General features: G+C 49.5%; 1 protein-coding gene across 5 annotated transcripts in view; it reads left to right on the forward strand.

Moving 5' to 3' along the window:
• Positions 1-15934, forward strand: part of NMT1 (N-myristoyltransferase 1) — a 413873-nt gene that overhangs the window by 270042 nt on the left and 127897 nt on the right. For all 5 annotated transcript variants that reach the window (XM_085647087.1, XM_085647088.1, XM_085647086.1 and 2 more), the window contains 3 exons: positions 47-165; positions 1010-1101; positions 1788-1904. In XM_085647087.1, the coding sequence (XP_085503213.1) occupies positions 47-165; positions 1010-1101; positions 1788-1904 (328 nt within the window). The remainder of the gene's footprint in view (positions 1-46; positions 166-1009; positions 1102-1787; positions 1905-15934) is intronic.

A 15934-nucleotide genomic window follows, 5' to 3' on the forward strand; every position in this document is an offset into this window, starting at 1 on the left:
GTCATTTTAAAATAAGTGTTTGACATCATCGGTTTCTTTCTCACAGGCGAAGTGGTGAACACGCATGGCCCCATTGAGCCTGACAAAGACAACATTCGTCAGGAACCGTACACCTTGCCCCAAGGTTTCATGTGGGATGCCCTGGACCTTGGGGATCGAGCTGTGGTAAGTTGTAAGCAGCCATGGAGTTGAGGGTAGAAGGCTAGTCTGTGAGAAGGTAATTGCCTTATGTACATGCACCCCTCCTCCCTTCACGCCTGTAGAGGGTTTTGGCACTGCAAAGGCTGGGTTGTTTATGGTACACTGTGCTTGGAAGTGTAGATCCGATCAGCAGGTCAGCATTATCCTCTTCTTGAGTCAATGATTGAGTCCAGTGAGGCGCGCTTCTTCCTTCCTCTTGCAAGGATCCATCCAGAGGGCTGAAAGTGCATATTCATGGAAACTAGTTTCTCTATTCTTTGTGAGAGGCAGTCATGGGCTGGAGGGTATAAATACTGGGCTCGTCTCTTCCCCCAGAACAGGCAAGACTTATGTTAACTATATTGTTACTTATAACTGAGCAAAACATTATCCTGTAGTGTTGCCTCCTGTGAGTCGGGGAAACTTTTTTTTGTATAGTTTCGAGTAGCGGATATCTTTCTTCTTGAACGAACACCTCTTTGTGTTTAGAAGAATATGATTCCTAACAGTAGGTTGTAAATGCGTTTTCAAAAAGTCAGTATAAAGGCAAATTGACCTTACCAGTTGCATAGAGTTTTTCAGCTGTACCTCATAGAGAATGCATTTATTTTATTTGTTTGAATGAATATTTTTCTCTTAGCTTTTCAATTGCTCTCTGCTGTTTTTTCTCTTTTCATGATCTTTTGCTCTGTCATTCGTTGTTTCTTTTCAACTTCACCCTATCTTTTTTTTTTTTTGTCCCTTTCATCCCCGTTTGGCATTCTTCCATCACCCACCTCTCACCCGTCTACCTCTCTATAAACACTGCACCATTTGTCTTATTTTGTAGTTGAAAGAACTTTATACGCTTCTGAATGAAAACTATGTGGAAGATGATGACAACATGTTCCGATTTGATTACTCTCCGGAGTTTTTGCTCTGGTAGGTACCGCCAGTGGACCTACCCTTCTCTGCATTTAATAGTGTTCTCCCCTACTACGCAAGCATAGAGGTTGATAGTTTTGCATATATTGTACGTTAGGGATATTAATGGAACCTTAACTAAGGTAGGATGGTATTGTGGTGAAAGTGTTCTACTGGTAAATAAGTTGGGATAAGAGCGGTGCAAAATTAAGCCATTTGTCTAAGTGAACTTGTATATGTGGACTGTTTCATACTTTCTGAGATCTGCCCATTGGCGGCAGTTCACCAGTATGCTTACTTTTGGGATTCTGTTTCAGACAGTCGGGCTGGTTGGTTCAGTTTGGACCAGTAATGTTGTCCAATATAATCCAAAGCTACGCCAACCATACTCTTCATCCTTCTAAAGTTGACTAACTTGAGTATTCTATAGTACAGCTGCCTGTTATTACAGCTAGTGATTATTTAAAAAAAATAAAAATAATTTCCATAGCTGTATGTGTAAGGTGAGGTAGAGTTTTGTGCAAGGACCCAAGCCATTGAACCAAACCATACTTCTGCAGTAAGTCAGCGGACATGTCAGCCTTCCTGATTGGGCTACCATTCATCTAAAACGTTTAAACATTTTAAGTCCTTGAGGGACCAAATGTAATGTTTTGTAAGTGGTGTGGATGTTCATGTGGTATGAAGTTCTTTTCCATTTGCAGGGCTCTGCGTCCCCCTGGCTGGCTTCCGCAGTGGCACTGTGGTGTGAGGGTCATTACCAGCAAGAAACTGGTTGGATTCATTGGTGCCATTCCAGCCAACATCCACATCTACGATGTGTAAGTTATTTCCTATTAATTTAAGATGGGGAATATGCCTTGTTGAGCCATTGTTACACTCTTGCTGTTAGCGATGGTATATAGGGCGTAATACCAGAATATCATGGGTGAGCTGTTGGTGTGTAAATATATTGTAGCCTAAATATTGAGTACCAAAATATTATGAAGACAAGTACAGCCTTAATTTATTTAATGCCACATATTCATACCCTAATGATTATATATATATATATATATATATATATATATATATAATCTACTGGCGGTCGCCAGTAGATAGTTATAGTTAGGACCGTGTTTCCATAGGAAATCTGAAAATTCTATTTTGAATAACTTTGGCGCCGGTTGACGAATCCTGGCGAAATTTTCAAAACTAATGGGGCGCTCCGTTCAGCTCCTACCCTGAAAGTCTCGGGGTGATTCGTCAAGCGGGGGCCGAGAAAAAAGGGGGGTCCCAAAACGCGTTTTCCCCATGCATTTTTCCATAGGACCTTTAGACGCAGTTACAGCCCAAACGGCTGAACAGAATTACTTGATATTTGGCAGAGAGGTAGCCATTAGGTCAAGGAAGTGCCTTTTGCAGGTCTGGTGTAAATATGTTCAGTATTTCCTGAGAAAATAGCATTTAAAAGCATATCAATATATATACGTGAGCAGGGTGCGCGCACCGTGCGAGCACCCTAACGTGCGCGAGCATAATTCTGATTGGTGGTTACATGTTAGTCAACATTCGAATCGGTCGAAATCAGGAAGTGTCGGCCGGCATTTTGTTTGTTTTCAGTGCGAGAGTGAAAAAGGAAGGTGGCGAACGTGAAAAGGGGGCAGGGTAGAGAGTTCCTGACCCCCTAGCCTTTGTCAGGGGGTCCCTGAAGAACCCCGAAGGCAGAAATTTATTTATTTACTTTAAATCGCGGGGGTGCGCGCACGGTGAAAAACCAAAAAAAAAAAAATTTTAATACATAGTTTATTGTAAAATAAATATATTTATAAAAAATACATAAATAAATTAGCATTTAAAAAACCGTACAAATTCACTGAAAAAACCATAGGTTTCACACACGTTATAGTTAGGAATTAGCATTTAAAAAACCTTGCAAATTCACTTAAAAAACCATAGGTTTCACACACGTTATAGTTAGGAATTAGCATTTAAAAAACCTTGCAAATTCACTTAAAAAACCATAGGTTTCACACATGTTATAGTTAGGTGGATATTTCACTCGTAAAAAACCAATGAAATTCCCCCGTTATAGTTAGTTCAGATAACTATAACTCGCGCGACCGCCACTCTATCACAAGGATGATGTCATCAGTGATGTCATGAGTGATGCCACTGACCATGTCATGAGTGATGTAATATGTGACGTCATGAGCAGTGGATTGCGGGCGCCCGAGTTATAGTTAACTAACTATAACGGGGGAATTTCATTGGTTTTTTAGTGAAATATCCACCTAACTATAACATGTGTGAAACCTATGTTTTTTTAAGTGAATATATATATATATATATATATATATATATATATATATATATATATATATATTGAAAAAAACAAAGGTTAAAGGGACGTTCTAGTTAGGCTCACGTTTTGCTCATGTGAACCCAGCGAAATTCAGCAGATATAGTTACCTGAGTGAACTATAACTTGCGCCCCCGTATTGTACTGATTATGACCTCACATATTTCATCACTCATGACATGGTCAATGACCTCACTCATGACATCTCAAATGACATCCCTGATTACTTCATCCAGTGAGTGTTCTCTAAAAGTTTGAGTGTTAAACATACATACCTAGGTACTACAAAAGCTAAAATAGTATACTTTCTGTACTACTACTGAGTGATACTATTTATAACATGTATTATGTGAGTATCTGTGTGTGGGTGAGTGGTTGTATGGCTGTATAAGTAGATATATGAGCAGCTGTGTAGGTGACTTGGTTAAATGAGTGGGTGTGTGAGTGGCTGTAAGGGTGGGTGAGTGGGTGTATAAGTAGCTGTATGAGTGAGTGGCTGTTGGGTTAAGCGATTTGGGTGAGTGGCTGTATTGTAAAGTAAGTGGCTGTGAATTGATGGATGTGTGAGTGCTTGTATTGTAAATGGTTGTGTGGGTGTGTGAGTCTTTGTATGGGTTAATGAGTGGTTGTATTGAGAGGCTGTGTGGGTGAGTGAGTGGATGCATAGGTGAATAAGTGGGTTTGTGAGTAGCTGTTTGGGTAAGTGTGTGACTGTGGGTAAGTGACTGGGTGTATGAGTGAGGGCTTGTATGGGTGAGTGAGTGGCTGTATTGAGAGGCTGTGTGTGTGGGTGAGTGGCTGTGTGGGTATTTGTATTGGACTGTGAATGGTTATCTGAGTGGTTGGGTTGGCGTATGAGAGGTTGTATAGGGTTGTGTGAGGGTTTCTCTGGGTTCGAGGCATGTGGGCTGCTGAATTCATATCTGTGCATAGATCGCCGCCTAGTGTTGGGTCCGGATGTTTGCACGTTGTTGTCCTGGAAGAGTCTTCGAAGTATCCTTGGATAGGTGACTCCTCCCCTGGACTACAGTGCGCATGGGCATCCTCTCCATCCTCAGATTGTTTTTTTCCGCCATTGGGTTCGGATGTGCTATCTTAGCTCAAGTTAGGAAAAAATTTTGTCGAGGCCTTTAGTTCGCGTCGGTACTGTTTATCGATCGGTTTTCGATACTCTCTGTTAGTTTACTAACTTCCAGCACCGACTTTGTTCGCATTTACCTGTCCATCAACTACTTCGACGATGGAATCGAGGACGCCATTCAAAAGGTGTCCGGTATGTAATGCGAAGTACCCACACATCGACGTCCATCCGGTGTGCAACAAATGCCTTTCGCCGGACCACGACGAGTCGACATGTATGGCCTGTGCCCGGTTCCGTTCAAAGAAGACTCTGCGGAATCGTCGAGCGGCGAGGCTCGAAGCGCAGCACGCGGCACCGGCCCCAGCTGACATCTTCGACGACGCGGACGACGTCGAAGAAGTAGAAGTCTTACCCTCCAGTCCCGTTTCCGACCAAGAACCCGGATCGGACGAGGCCGACGAGTCACTCTTCCACAGAGGTGAAGACGACACCGAGGTAGGAGACGACGAGGAGGCCTTAGGGGCCGAAGAGAGTAGCTCCGATGATGAACAAGGCCTACCTGTTCAAACCGAGAATTCACCAGTGCCACAGACTATGGCTCCGGTCGAGGGATCGCCTTCGGGCCTTACCCGAGACCTATCACGCAGTCCTTCGGCCCCGCCCTCGGGCCCGGCCTCGGACGTTCAGCGGCAGCCATTACCGCTTAAGCCAGCTGGTTTCCCTTCCACGAAACCGAAACCGAAAGCTGCTCAGGTTCCTACGAAACCGAAACTGAAAGTGGCGCTAGTCGGATCGAGGCCTTCAACACCTTCGACGCCGGCGCACCGTGTCGGCACCGACCGCACCAAGGGGGACTTCGGTGCCGAACTCGAGACGGGCGACATGGGAGTCGACAAACGGAAGAAGGCCATCGGCGCCGAAAAACCTGCTCGGTTACCGGCGTCGACGCCACCGACACCGAGGGCCGTCCCGCCTGCTACGCCTCGCAGCACCCCCTCGACGACACCGAAACCTCACGTGTCGAAGACGTCGACGGTGATCTCCGCACCTCGGCTCGATGCACCACGGGCGCAGAAGATATCTGCAGCCGCCTCGACGACCCTGGCGGGGGCCACGACCTCTAAGGCGCCCCGAGTACGGCCTGGCGCAATGCCAGGCTGCAAAACCAAGGCTGCCCTCCAGGACCAGTCGGGTTCGATCGATCCAGCGGTTTCGTCGGTGCCGACCAGCATTACCTTCGGCTTGCCTCCATCCACAATCCCGAAGGCGTTTCAACTCAGGACACAGGCCACCAAAACTGCGGTTACGCCTGTCGAGCCGTCACCGTCACGCGTCATCGACGCCGACACTGGCAGGATGATTCTCCACGACCGAAGGATAACTTCGGAACCGCCATTGGAACCTTTCAGGATCCCGCTAAAGAGGAAGCTGCCTGTGGACACAGAACCTCTCCTGTATGAACCCTTTCATTCACCCTACCAGGATCCACACCGGGCCTCCCCCACACGCTCCGACACGGATGCATTGGAGGACTACATGGGTGAACAAGTCCCCTACCATGTGGACACGGACCCTGATGACCAGCAGGACCCTGACCAAACTTGGGGCGACCCTGCAGACCCCAGTGCACCTCTTGATGCACAGGACCCACAACTATATGGGGCAAAAACGTCACCCACAGAGGATACTGCGGCGTTCAACGCTCTGATTGAACGGGCGGCGAACAACCATGATGTACAGCTTCACTCTGATATCATCGAAGATGACTTTCTAATGGACACCTTTGCATCCTCAGAAAGACATGTAAAGACTCTGCCAATGTTGAAGGGGGTCCTTAAGCCAGCCACTGACATTTTCAGGGAACCCACCAGGGCACGAGTGATAAACCCCAGGATCGATAAGAAATACAGATCAGCACCTGGGGATCCTACTTACATCAGAGGACAATTACCACTCGACTCCATCGTTGTGGCGAATGCCCGCAAGAGGGCACACTCGCAGACAACGGGTGACGCTCCTCCCCCGGACAAGGAGTCCAAGGTGCTGGAGACCTCCGGCAAGCGAGTTGCCGCACAAGCTGCAAGCATATGGCGCATAGCTAACACTCAAGCGCTCCTCGCTCGCTACGATAGGGCGCACTATGACACAATGGAGCAACTCCTTCAACACCTCCCTGACCCCTACAAAGAAGGTGCAGAAATCCTTATCAGAGAGGGACAGCTACTCACAAATGCTGCCATCAAATGTGCACTAGACGCTGCTGACACGGCTGCCAGGGCCATCAACACTAGCGTCATCCTACGACGTCACGCCTGGCTACGTATCTCAGGATTCAAGCCTGAGGTACAAAACAATATCCTTAATCAGCCTGTCAACCCCGACTTTTTGTTCGGGCCTGAGGTTGACGCCACCCTCGAGAAGATAAAAAAGGACACGGACACTGCAAAGTCCATGGGCGCCCTACAAACTCAGTCCTTTCGGAGCGGCTCCTTTCGTCGCCCCGGAAACAAGGGAGCAGGCAGAGGACAGGGGTCACAACAAACATATAACAAGGGTAATACGCAGACCACCTACGATAAGAACACCCGAGGTGGCTATCGTGGCTCCAGTACCAAGGGCAGAGGACGTGGCTACGGCAACACCAGGTCCTCCCCCAAGAACAAGCAGTGACGCCCTCTCCCTTCCTCCCGACCACATAACACCTGTCGGGGGAAGGCTACAACGGTTCCTGTCCACGTGGAACTCCATCACCACGGACAGGTGGGTCAAAGATATTATAAAATACGGTTACTGTCTGGAGTTAACTTCCACTCCACCCACAATACCACCAAGAAACCGTCCTATGTCTTCAGAGCACTTGACGCTCTTACAGCAAGAGGTAGAAAGTATGCTTCTAAAAGGCGCTATCGAGGTCGTACCCGTCCACGAGCGGGGCACGGGGGTTTACTCCCTCTACTTCTTAATTCCAAAAAAGGACGGGTCGCTCAGGCCTATATTAGACCTGAGACCCCTGAACCAGTACATTCTTTCGGAGCACTTTCACATGCTCACTCTACAGCAAGTCCTTCCGCTTCTCCAGCAGGGAGACTTCCTAGCATCACTGGACCTCAAGGATGCGTATTTTCACATACCCATCCACCCCTCACACAAAAAATACCTCAGGTTCACTGTTCAAGGGCAGCACTATCAGTTCAAAGTCCTTCCCTTCGGCGTGACAACAGCGCCCAGGGTTTTCACAAAGTGCCTAGCTACGGTGGCGGCACATTTACGGAGACAGCACATACACGTCTACCCCTACCTAGACGACTGGCTCGTTCAAGCGAGATCGGCCCAGCAATGTGCAAGCCACGTGTCCCGTACCATTCACCTTCTTCACAGTCTGGGATTCTCACTAAATTACCCAAAGTCTCATCTCCAGCCCGCACACGTACAACAGTACCTAGGTGCGACTATAGACACTCTGGCGGCCACAGCTCAGCCAAATTTAGTGAGGATCAACGGCATACAAGCGCTGATCTCCAAGTTCAGACCCAACCACTCGCTTCCAGCGCGAGTGTTTATGCAGTTGATAGGCATGATGGCCTCCTGCATCTTCATAGTCCCGCACGCGAGATTACATATGCGCCCACTTCAGGAGTGCCTAGCACGTCAGTGGAATCAGGCTCAAGGACAGTTGAAAGACCTAGTGTTGGTGAGCGGTCGGGCATACAACTCTCTGCATTGGTGGAATCCACAAAACCTTTGCAAGGGCCGACCGTTCCAAGAGCCTGTTCCACAAATAGTACTGACAGCGGACGCGTCTCTCCAGGGATGGGGAGCTCATGTACTCCACTACACAGTGCAGGGACTATGGACGACACAACAGAAGAAGATGCACATCAACCTTCTGGAACTGATGGCAATCTTCCTGGCCATGAAGGCTTTCAAAGTACATCTGTGCAACAAGGTCGTGTTGATCCGGACGGACAACATGACCGCAATGTACTACATACAGAAGCAGGGAGGGACACACTCTCCACAGTTGTCTCATCTGGCTCAGAGCATGTGGAAGTGGGCCATTCAGAGGAACATGTTCCTCATGGCGGAACACCTCCCCGGCAAGGACAACCAGATGGCGGATCTGCTCAGCAGACACAGCCACCAGATGCACGAGTGGGAGTTACACCCATCGGTACTCCAACCGTACTTCCAGCAGTGGGGTCACCCAGAAATAGACCTATTCGCGACAAGCGAAAACGCAAAATGCCAAAGCTTCGCCGCCAGATTCCCACACCCGCAGTCGCAGGGCAATGCGATATGGATGAACTGGTCCGGCAAATTTGCGTACGCTTTTCCTCCAGCACCGTTGATACCGCTGGTGGCTCGCAAACTCCGACAACACTCCCTGACACTCGTCCTAGTTGCTCCCACGTGGGCACGCCAGCCGTGGTACACCACCTTCCTCGAACTTTCCGTGGTACCGCATCAAAGGCTGCGGATCAAACCCGCGCATTTGACGCAGAACCATGGAGAGGTTCAGCACCCAGATCCGCAACAGCTGAACCTGGCGATCTGGCTCCTGAAGTCCTAGAGTTTGGCTATCTCAATCTGCCACCTGACTGTATGGACATCATCAAGGAGGCCAGGAGACCCACTACAAGAGCTTGCTATGCAGCCAAATGGAAACGGTTCGTCATTTATTGCGGTAATAATGACATTAACCCGCTGGACGCATCCATCCACAACATCATATGTTACCTCTTACACCTATACCGATGCAATCTGGCGTACACCTCTATACGGGTCCATTTGACCGCAATATCAGCCTATCTGCAAACCAGGCAGCACCTCTCTCTCTTCAGAGTGCCTGCCATCAAAGCATTCTTGGAAGGACTCAAACGAGTCATTCCACCTAGTCACCCACCGGCTCCAATGTGGAACCTCAACTTGGTCCTCACACGCCTGATGGGTCCACCCTTTGAACCTCTACACTCATGCGAGATTCAATTCCTTACCTGGAAAGTAGCCTTCCTGGTAGCGATCACTTCCCTAAGAAGAGTTAGTGAACTCCAGGCACTAACCGTTCAAGAGCCATTTATTCGGGTTCACGCCAACAGGGTCGTACTACGTACCAACCCCAAATTCATGCCCAAGGTAATATCGCAGTTCCACATGAACCAGACTATTGAACTGCCCGTTTTCTTCCAAAACCCACAAACTGTTGCAGAGAGGGCATTACATACACTAGATGTACGGAGGGCCCTCATGTACTACATCGACAGGACTAAACCCTTCAGGAAGACAAAACAACTGTTCGTTGCCTTTGCCCCACACCACAAAGGTAACGCCATCTCCAAAGCAGGGATAGCCAGATGGATAGTTAAGTGTATTCAAATCTGTTATCAAAAGGCAAAACGCACATTAACTATTCCACCACGAGCCCACTCAACACGCAAGTTGGGGGCTTCCATGGCCTTCCTAGGAAACATTCCCCTGCATGATATATGCAGAGCAGCCACATGGTCCACTACACACACATTTACAAAACACTATTGCGTAGATGTGCAGTCAAAACAGCAGGCAGCTGTAGGACAGGCTGTTCTCAAAACACTTTTTCAGACCGCTGCAGCTGGCACGGGTAGCCGCCGCCAATAGAGGGCACTGCTATGTATTCTATGCACAGATATGAATTCAGCAGCCCACATGCCTCGAACTGAATATGCTACTTACCAGTATGCATCTGTTCTTGGCATGTAGGGCTGCTGACATTCATATCGCCCTCCCTCCTCCCCGGCGCCTGTCGCAGCTGCAGCTCTCAGAATTATTGCAAGCATGGTCATCACTTTCTGTATCTACTCCATCACTGCCACAATGGCGAAAAACAATCTGAGGATGGAGAGGATGCCCATGCGCACTGTAGTCCAGGGGAGGAGTCACCTATCCAAGGATACTTCGAAGACTCTTCCAGGACAACAACGTGCAAACATCCGGACCCAACACTAGGCGGCGATCTATGCACAGATATGAATGTCAGCAGCCCTACATGCCAAGAACAGATGCATACTGGTAAGTAGCATATTCAATATCAGTGATGTCACTGACCAGGTCATGAGTAATGTAATATGTGAGTTTATAAGCCGTGCATTGCGGGGGCGTAAGTTATAGTTAGCTCAGGTAATTAGAACTGCTGAATCCCACTGGTTTTGTATGAGTGAAATGTGAGCCTAACAATAACGTCTATGTAATGTTTTGTTTTTTCAGTGAATTTCAAAGGTTTTTTAAATTCTATTTCCTAACTATAACTTTCCTGTGACCTCTGCTTTTTAGGGCTCGCGCCTAGCAGCGATGCAGTGCACAGCACTGCTCGCGCAGACGAACCCTTTTGTGGAGGGTTCCAAAACGGACCCTGGAATCGCACACGCTTGTGCGTATGAGATTCCTTTTAGGCAACGGTACTGGCGTTTGCGGTCGTATTTTTTTTAGAAAGACAGCACGCATTAGGCCAAAGGCGGTAGTGTTGCTCTGCCCATGGCCTATTGGTGTCTGTTACCCGCACGCCGACATCTGTTTTCAATTATCGTGCCCAGACACGGGCGCGATAATTGAAAACCGATCGCTCACTGTGGCGCGCGCGCGCACCACTCGTTTTAACTGATGTGACTACATGGTTAAAAGTTATGAGCAAATAAACGAATGCCTTTATAATGGAAAGCACGTCTGAACCACACCTTTCCATAATATCGTGCAGGGAGAAAAAAATGACATGGGGGATGGGGGGGGTGGTGTGGTGGCAGGGAGAGTCAAAAAAGTTGTGTTGATCACGCCCATAGCAAAAACTACAGCACCAAGAAAAATGCAACCAAATAACAGTATACACTTCACGACTAATGTGCACACAGCAGTCTGTTCTTGGCCACAGCACGCAAAGAGGGAATGGCAAACTAAACCACTCACACGAGTCACAATAAGTAACACAATCCAGAATTCGTACGGACCAAAACCCAGAGTACATTTCAGATAGCCCACAGCGCTACGAGGCCTTTCATTCCATTACTAGATGGGCGCTACACAAGTAACAATATCTTTTGGTATAACTTGTTAAAGCAGGATGCTAAAGCCAGTTTCTCTGGCAAGACAGCGCAGGGGTCAATGCACCTGCTTCAGTGACATATATTTCAGGGAGGTTTACAGGCTGGAATCGTGAATGTACTTACTCACTAAATCCTCATTCCACGTGCACCTAAAAGTACAGACTTGTGCAGCGCCTGCTGCAGACCTCTGGGTGTGCACTGCACGTGTCCGGTTCCGAAAATGATAATACATGTTGGAGGCCGGGTTACTTCGTCCACACCGAACCATCCGCTCACCCACACCAATCGGTCTACTCCATCTATGCCATCGGTCTAAGGGTCGTTGCTTTTGCCTTCGTTCTGCCCATTCATCCTTCCACTCACCCCCATCCAACCATCCACTTACCCACTCACCCACTCACACATATCCGCCCCCCCTTCCCCAGTAAAGGTGGTTACGTCTCAATACTGTCCCCTTCAGGCTCACCCTCTTGGTCGCGGTCCCCGCCCCGTGGGCAAGAGCCAGAGACAGCGGGGCGCAGAGGACCAGGAGCTTCATCCTGCGAGGAGGAGGCGGGGCTCAGGGGTGCTGTCTGACCACGGGTGAGCGTCTGGGTCCAAGGCTGGAGGAGGTGCTGTCTGCAGTTCCGAGGTCTCGGGCCGGGGCGCAGGACAGAAGTGTGGTCCAGCATCGAGGCCATGGATATATAGGGAGGTCTCGTGACGCACGCCACCCTTGGAATGCCAGGCCAAGCCCCGCGAGGGCCTGTCACACGCCTGTGTTGCGCCGAAGAAACAAGAATGCCCTGCCATCGCGTGCGATTCCTCTGCTCAGTTCCTCGAGGGGTGTTCTGGAGGAACCAGTTGGACTGAAAGCAGCACCTGCTCATCGAAACAATTGCATCAAAGGAACGGACTCCCGCTCCGCAATGATACCTGAGGGCCGGCAACCCGAGGCAGAGTAGAAAGAGGACATGTGTGCCATGAACTTGACCTTTGCCAGCTGCAGAGACACCATTGAATACAAGTTTCAGCGCCCTTGCAGTTTCCCCTTATTCCACCTTTTCTACACACCAATCTCTGTAGGTGTGCATGCCGGAATCTAGAAGGCTCCATAACATGCTCCTCAGGGATTGAGGAGCAGGCTCATTGATATGGGGATGTTCCATTAACAGAAGAACCCTTATGTTCGAGGCATATGAGCTGCAGATTACACACTTTTGCATAGATCGCCATCTGGTGTTGGGCCCGGATGTTTGCAGTTTGTTTTTCCTCTTGGAAAGTCTTTGGGAGTCACGAGGTCGGTGACTTCTCCCTTGGTCCGTATTGCGCATGGGCTTCGACTCCATTCTCAGATTGTTTTTTTCCGCCATCGGGCTCGGATGTAATACTTCGCGCTCCGGTTCCGAACATTTCCAGTTCGACGATCAAAGCGGAATCCTCGCTCTTCGCGGTATTGTTCAGATCCTGATCTCCTCAATCACCTTCTCTTCGACACACCTTCGATTCCAGTCGTCGACGGCGGCCTTCGGGCCTATCCAAGCTCCAGTCCCGGCTGATGGAAAGAACTCCATTCAAGAAGTGCCCTCGATGTGGGTCCAAATTCCCCCACACCGATCTTCATGAGGTGTGCAACCTCTGCCTCTCCCCTGAACACGAGGCTTGAGACTGTCCCGCCTGCAAGTCTTTCAGATCCAAAAAGACTATTCGAGATCGAAGGGCTCGACCTCCGTCCCAGTCGACATCTTCGGGGACGACGTCGAAGCTCCGGGACAGCAGCACACCGAAGAGGACCTCGTCAGTGCTTCCGAAGCCGACGACTCGGATGTGGAGGACATCACCCCGGCGCAGAGGGTCGTGAGTAAAATACCCCCTCCCACACCCGCGCCGACACCTAAAAAGGCTTCGGTCACGCCTTCGCCTCCGGGCCTAGGCAAGACCAAAGACACTGCTTTGAACACCCCACCTTCGGGCCCGGTGAAGAAGCCTAATAAGCCTTCCGGCGGCTCGGGTTCGAGCCAGCCTGCCAGCGGTGCCGATAAACACACTTCGGCACCGAAAAAGAGATCGGCCTCTACCTCGACACCGAGCTCCGCACCAAAGCCCTCGGTGTCGAAACCCAACCTCTCGGTACCGACCAAACATCATAAGGCCCTCGGCACCGACACTCCCGCGCCGAAGCCTGCCTCGGCGCCGACCAAAAAAACTGAGCTTCCAAAAAAGCACTGCACGGACAAGCCTAAAAAGCCATCGGCTCCGAAACCTTCGGCGCCGACCAAACACCCATTGTCTCAAGAACTGTTTACAACGGATCCTTTGCAAAAGACACTTACCAAGGATCCAAGAACTGGACATTTGGCACTTTCTTCTAAAAAGAGACATTTGGACAAACCAGCTCCGCCTCCACCTCCAAAGAGGAAAGACTCTGCTACCTCCCCTTTCACAGTGCCTTCCCCACCTCCTCCACCCTCTCCACCTCCGCCTTCTCCACCCCTGCCTCATCACTCTCCGACCCCGTCTCCAGACTATGATGATCAGGGGGACCCTTACTACGATCCAGCAGATGTGCCACAAGACCCCACCCCTACAGGATCCCCAGACCCATGGGACGATTATAATAATCCAGACATTCCAGATGTCCCACAAGATGACCTTTATCCATCCAGGCTATCTCCACCAGAAGACTCGTTAGGTTTTCACCACCTTCTTCAGAGGGCGGCACATTATCACGGGGTAGAGCTACACACTGACCCGCACATAGGTCTACTTCTATACTACCTATGCTCAAAGGGGTAATAAAACATGCGCCAGAGGTTTTTAAAGACCCAGTCAGGGCTAGGGTCCTAAACCCACGCATAGAGAAAAAGTATAAAGCTGCCCCCACAGATCCTGCCTACATCAAAGGGCCAGCGCCACTGGATTCCCTAGTGGTATCCACTGCACGGAAGAAGTCAAATTCCCAGGCGTCAGGCGAAGCACCACCACCTGACAAAGAGTCAAAGCTACTGGACGCGTCAGGAAAGCGCATTGCGTCACAGGCAGCCTATATATGGCGTATCGCCAACACTCAAGTGCTATTGGCCAGATACGACAGAGCGCATTATGATGAACTAGAAACCATCATGCACCATCTCCCAGAAAAATACAGAAATAGGGCCAATGAATTAATTCAAGAGGGTAAGACCATAATTAACACCTCTATACGCTGTGCCTTAGACGCAGCAGACAAAGCTTCCAGGGCCATTAACACTAGGCCTGGGCTAAATTTCCGTTCCGCTCGCGGAAATTGCTATAATTTGACATTTTCGTGTTCCGAAAATGTCAATTTCCGCATTCCGCAGCTTAGCAATAATTTGTTTCTTGCTCGCGCTGTAAAATAATACAATCTCGCGCGCGCGATTGCCTTACCTGAATCACCGCGTTCGCCGACAAGTTTTCCCGATCCGGTCGCGTTCTCCACGAGATGGTGGATTGTTGGTAGCCATTTGCGCTGTCTCACGACAGTTCGCGCCCGCAGTAATGTCATTGGTCGCGCGATCACGTCTTTCTTCTCGCGATCATGCACCGCGAGAAGAGTAAAAACAAGATGGCCGCGCCCGCGAGCAACCTCATGGGTAAGTTGGCGAGCCGCGACCACGCAGAAAATACTGCGAACGGGCGGGAAAAAAACTTCCGCATCTTAGCGATATTTCCGCGTGTTTACGGAGAGTTTTAACATTTTCGCAATAATTTGCGAAAGTCACTTTCGCAAATTCCGCCCACCCCTAATTAACACTTGCGTCCTCCTCCGTCGCCATGCTTGGCTGAGAGTTTCAGGCTTTAAACCTGAGGTACAAGCCTCCATATTAAATCATCCATTTGATCAAGAACATCTATTCGTTCCAAAGGTAGATGAGGCCCTCGAGAAGATGAAGAAAGACACAGATACGGCGAAATCTATGGGAGCCCTACAGTCACACCCTCATAGGCGCTCCTTTCGCCGCTCTTCCTTTCGGGGCACGGGCAGAGGCTACTCCTCGGATAGCGTGTCCACTTCCTACAAATCCCCTGCTCAATCCACCTTCACAAGGGTTTATCAAAGAGGCGGCTATAGAGGCAATAACAATAAAGGCAGAGGCAAAACAAATACCGCCCGCTCTGCCACACCGCCTAGCCAATGACTTCCCCCTGCTCCCTCCAGACCATCCCACTCCGGTCGGGGGCAGACTACAAAATTTCCTTCACGTCTGGGAGTCCATAACAGACAGATGGGTGACCCAAATTATTCATTCAGGGTACTGCCTAGAATTGACATCTACCCCCCCCCCCAACATTCCACCCAGGCAACGCCCAATGTCACAGGAACATTCCACGTTACTAAAACAGGAGGTAATCTCCCTC

Source organism: Triturus cristatus, chromosome 1_1, assembly GCF_964204655.1.
Source record: "Triturus cristatus chromosome 1_1, aTriCri1.1, whole genome shotgun sequence".
Lineage (NCBI taxonomy): Eukaryota > Metazoa > Chordata > Amphibia > Caudata > Salamandridae > Triturus > Triturus cristatus.